The 2,976-nt window shown below is 49.9% G+C and overlaps 1 protein-coding gene across 1 annotated transcript; it reads right to left on the reverse strand.

The window, feature by feature from the left end:
- Positions 1 to 518: 518 nt before the first annotated feature.
- Positions 519 to 1,631, reverse strand: LOC124662845. The gene is made up of 2 exons (XM_047200631.1): positions 1,340 to 1,631; positions 519 to 1,240 (listed from the first exon to the last, which is right to left on the reverse strand). Exons 1-2 carry the CDS (start codon positions 1,629 to 1,631, stop codon positions 519 to 521), a joined length of 1,014 nt encoding a protein of 337 aa, XP_047056587.1.
- Positions 1,632 to 2,976: the final 1,345 nt, after the last annotated feature.

Below are 2,976 nucleotides of genomic sequence, written 5' to 3' on the forward strand. Positions count from 1 at the left end.
GATCCATAGTTTTAACAGCATGCATAGACAAGGTCTGGGCAGTTTATCATTTACCTCTTGTCGTTTGTTTGTGCTACTATTCTGTATCGAACCTTTTAGGCTCTCCTTACCTGCCTTTGTTGGCTGTACGTTGAGATCTGGTCGGGTCGAACCTTTTTGTATGTGTGTGTGTTTTGTAACCGACTATGTTATGCTGCTGTTAGTGGCTTTATATTCATAAAGCTGGGCCAAGAGGCCTTCTGTCTAAGTTTGACACAAACTTAATAGATTTATCAAGTATCGAAACAAGCTGAATATACTGATATACCACACCTGAATATTATTCAGTATTGTTCGATCACAATACAATTGAAACAGCCTTAATAATTAGTAAATGATTGAAAAGTCTAAGCACCTTCGAAGTGTTCCAAATTTATTTCTTCTTGCACGTGCTCAGTAGTATGTAAGTATGTATACCCCCAATGACTTATTCCATGGTAGCATAGATGGGTGCTTGTAGGTCAATATGGGCGACTCATTTACGAGGCGTAGGTAACGACGGGGCCGGCGACATTGTTGCCGGTGAACTTGGAGACGGCGCAATCCGTGGAGAAGAGGTTCGACGAGAGGTACTTTGGTGCGCCACCCATGATTGGCATCTTGGCACCTATGTCCACCTTGCTGACGTAATCAGGCTGATAGGTCTGGCCGAGCACACCGTCAACGGCCTTGGTGAGGGCATGGAACTTGAAGCCAAGGTCAAGATGCACGAGGCTGTCCCTCTCGGTCTTGCCATAGTTGTGGATCTGTGAGTCCTCATCCGTGATTGGCACCGCGTTGGCATTGATGCTGAACACGCCGTCAAGCTCGACCGTGACAGCGTTCAGGTTGTCGGTGCGGGTGACGGAGAGGTTGGGGAGAGCCTTGGATACCCACAGCGCACCCTTGAAGGTCTCCACATCGACGGTCTCACCGTCGAGCGTGATGTCGATGTGGTCCTCGTCGGCGTCCCACTGGGCAGCCTTGCGAGCGCCGATGAAGAGGCGGTGCCCGCCGAAGCTTACACCGATGGCCTGGATCCAGGTGAAGCTGCGCCTAACGGCAGGGTTGTGGTTGCCGATGAAGTGGGCGTTGATGTGGAGGTCCTTGTCGGAGACGATGCAGAAGTCCTGGTCCTTCTTCCCGTGGAAGTAGAAGGTGTTGCCGTCGCCGCCGGTGAAACGAGGGTCGCCGCAAGAGGTTCCAGGGAAGATATCACACACTGCATACAGTTAACGCACGTGTACAAATTAGAATTAGACGGATCGATCTCAAGATTAGATTAAGTGGCAGCATATGCTACTAAACAAACTTGACTTACGGCAGAATGACATGCAGTAGCTGCAGGATGCGAGGCACTCGTTGGGGCATTTGGCCGGGCAGGCCATGACGCAGAGCGGTTTTCCCCTTTCTTTCTTGCAGCTGATGGAGTAGAGCCGCTTACCGCCGGATTTTGGGAACTTGAACGTCTGGAGCGACGACCTGGGGGGGTTTTTGGACGGAGCGGTCTTCCTGGGCGCGGTTGCTCCCAAGGCCGCGCTGCACGCCAGCGCGAGCGCCACCAGGAAGCAGCAGCATGCTAGTTGCCGAGCCATGCCGCCGCGCCGCGCCATTGCCACGGCGGTCGAGCTGGCCGTGGAAGTAGGCTTCTTGGGTCAAGTGTTGAGGGGCTTTTTAACTCGATGGTATACTGCTTCGGATGGTTTTGGTGAATTGGTGTGTGTTTCTGTGGCGCCTAGCGAGGGGTTCTTATGGAGGGTGGAAGAAGGGTGTAACTTAAAGGAGAGCTTAATTGAAGGCGAAGTGGCTTGTTTGAGAAGTGGCGTAGGGCGAGACAAAGTGACAATGCATACGTGTTTTTGCCGGAATTTGACCAAGGGCCGTCGGCGCCGATCAGCTGGGCCAATGAGCAAGGTACCTGCAGGCTGCAGCTAGGATCCAGCATTCTCGCAGGTATTGAGGGTCCTAACTCCATTCTCCCTCGTGTCCGCTGACTTACATAAAGTCTTACTTTCCGGATGTATATATCAGGGACGCGATAGCTGAGTCAGGCTGCTACTTTCTCCGGAAACATTCGGACGTACGGAAGCTACTTACCTAGGATCCAGCATGTTGGTCAACTCAATCTGACATCTAGATCTCGCCGGCGCCAGTTAACACTTCCGTCACCGTCCCAGCCGCCCAACAATCTTGGCTGCAGCCTGCTGCCTGCAGCGATGGCGAAGATCAACTTCATCTCCTGTTCACACATGCACACTCCATCCCCTGTCCATGCATGGACACTCTTGTTGGATACCTTTTGCACACGAATTGCGGAATTGGGCCCGCCGGGTGCCGACATGGACTGGATGACTGGAACAGTTGTCCATAGGCAGTGGGGCCTGTCTTGATATGCTAATGTCATCTTCGAACAAACACTAAAAAGGGGTGTACCTTTAGAAAAAAGAGTGAAATGTGTAGATTTTTTTTGTTGCTAAAGGGGATCTATTACTTATAAGATTTAAGTATTATGCCAAGCATCTGCATAACTAAGATGCGCACATCCGATCAGCATCCAACTTATGGGTACAACAAATGATAAAAGGCTCAATACATGAAATCAAGGTGAAATTGTATCCACCTTGTGGCAATGGCAGTCCAATCCTGAGATTACGCTCACATCCATATTGGGTAATAAAGTCCCTCAATGTGTCTTCCAACCGCTAGACAACTACGTAAAGAGACTGCGATTCTCGATACGTTTGAGAGACGACCATGAACGAAGCAAAGTGGTGCACCGGTAGATAACCTGCATTAGAGAAGACTTTTTATTGTTAAAAACCTTATCATGACTACATAGCCGAACCAACCAAATAACGCCAAGCGCTCCCACCAAACCAATGATTCTCCTCTTCAATCTTGCTCTAAGCAACATTCAACTGAAGGATAATTTTCAACGCCATATGCAGTTCAACTTTT

This window comes from Lolium rigidum, chromosome 6 (assembly GCF_022539505.1).
Source record: "Lolium rigidum isolate FL_2022 chromosome 6, APGP_CSIRO_Lrig_0.1, whole genome shotgun sequence".
NCBI classification, from domain to species: Eukaryota; Viridiplantae; Streptophyta; class Magnoliopsida; order Poales; family Poaceae; genus Lolium; species Lolium rigidum.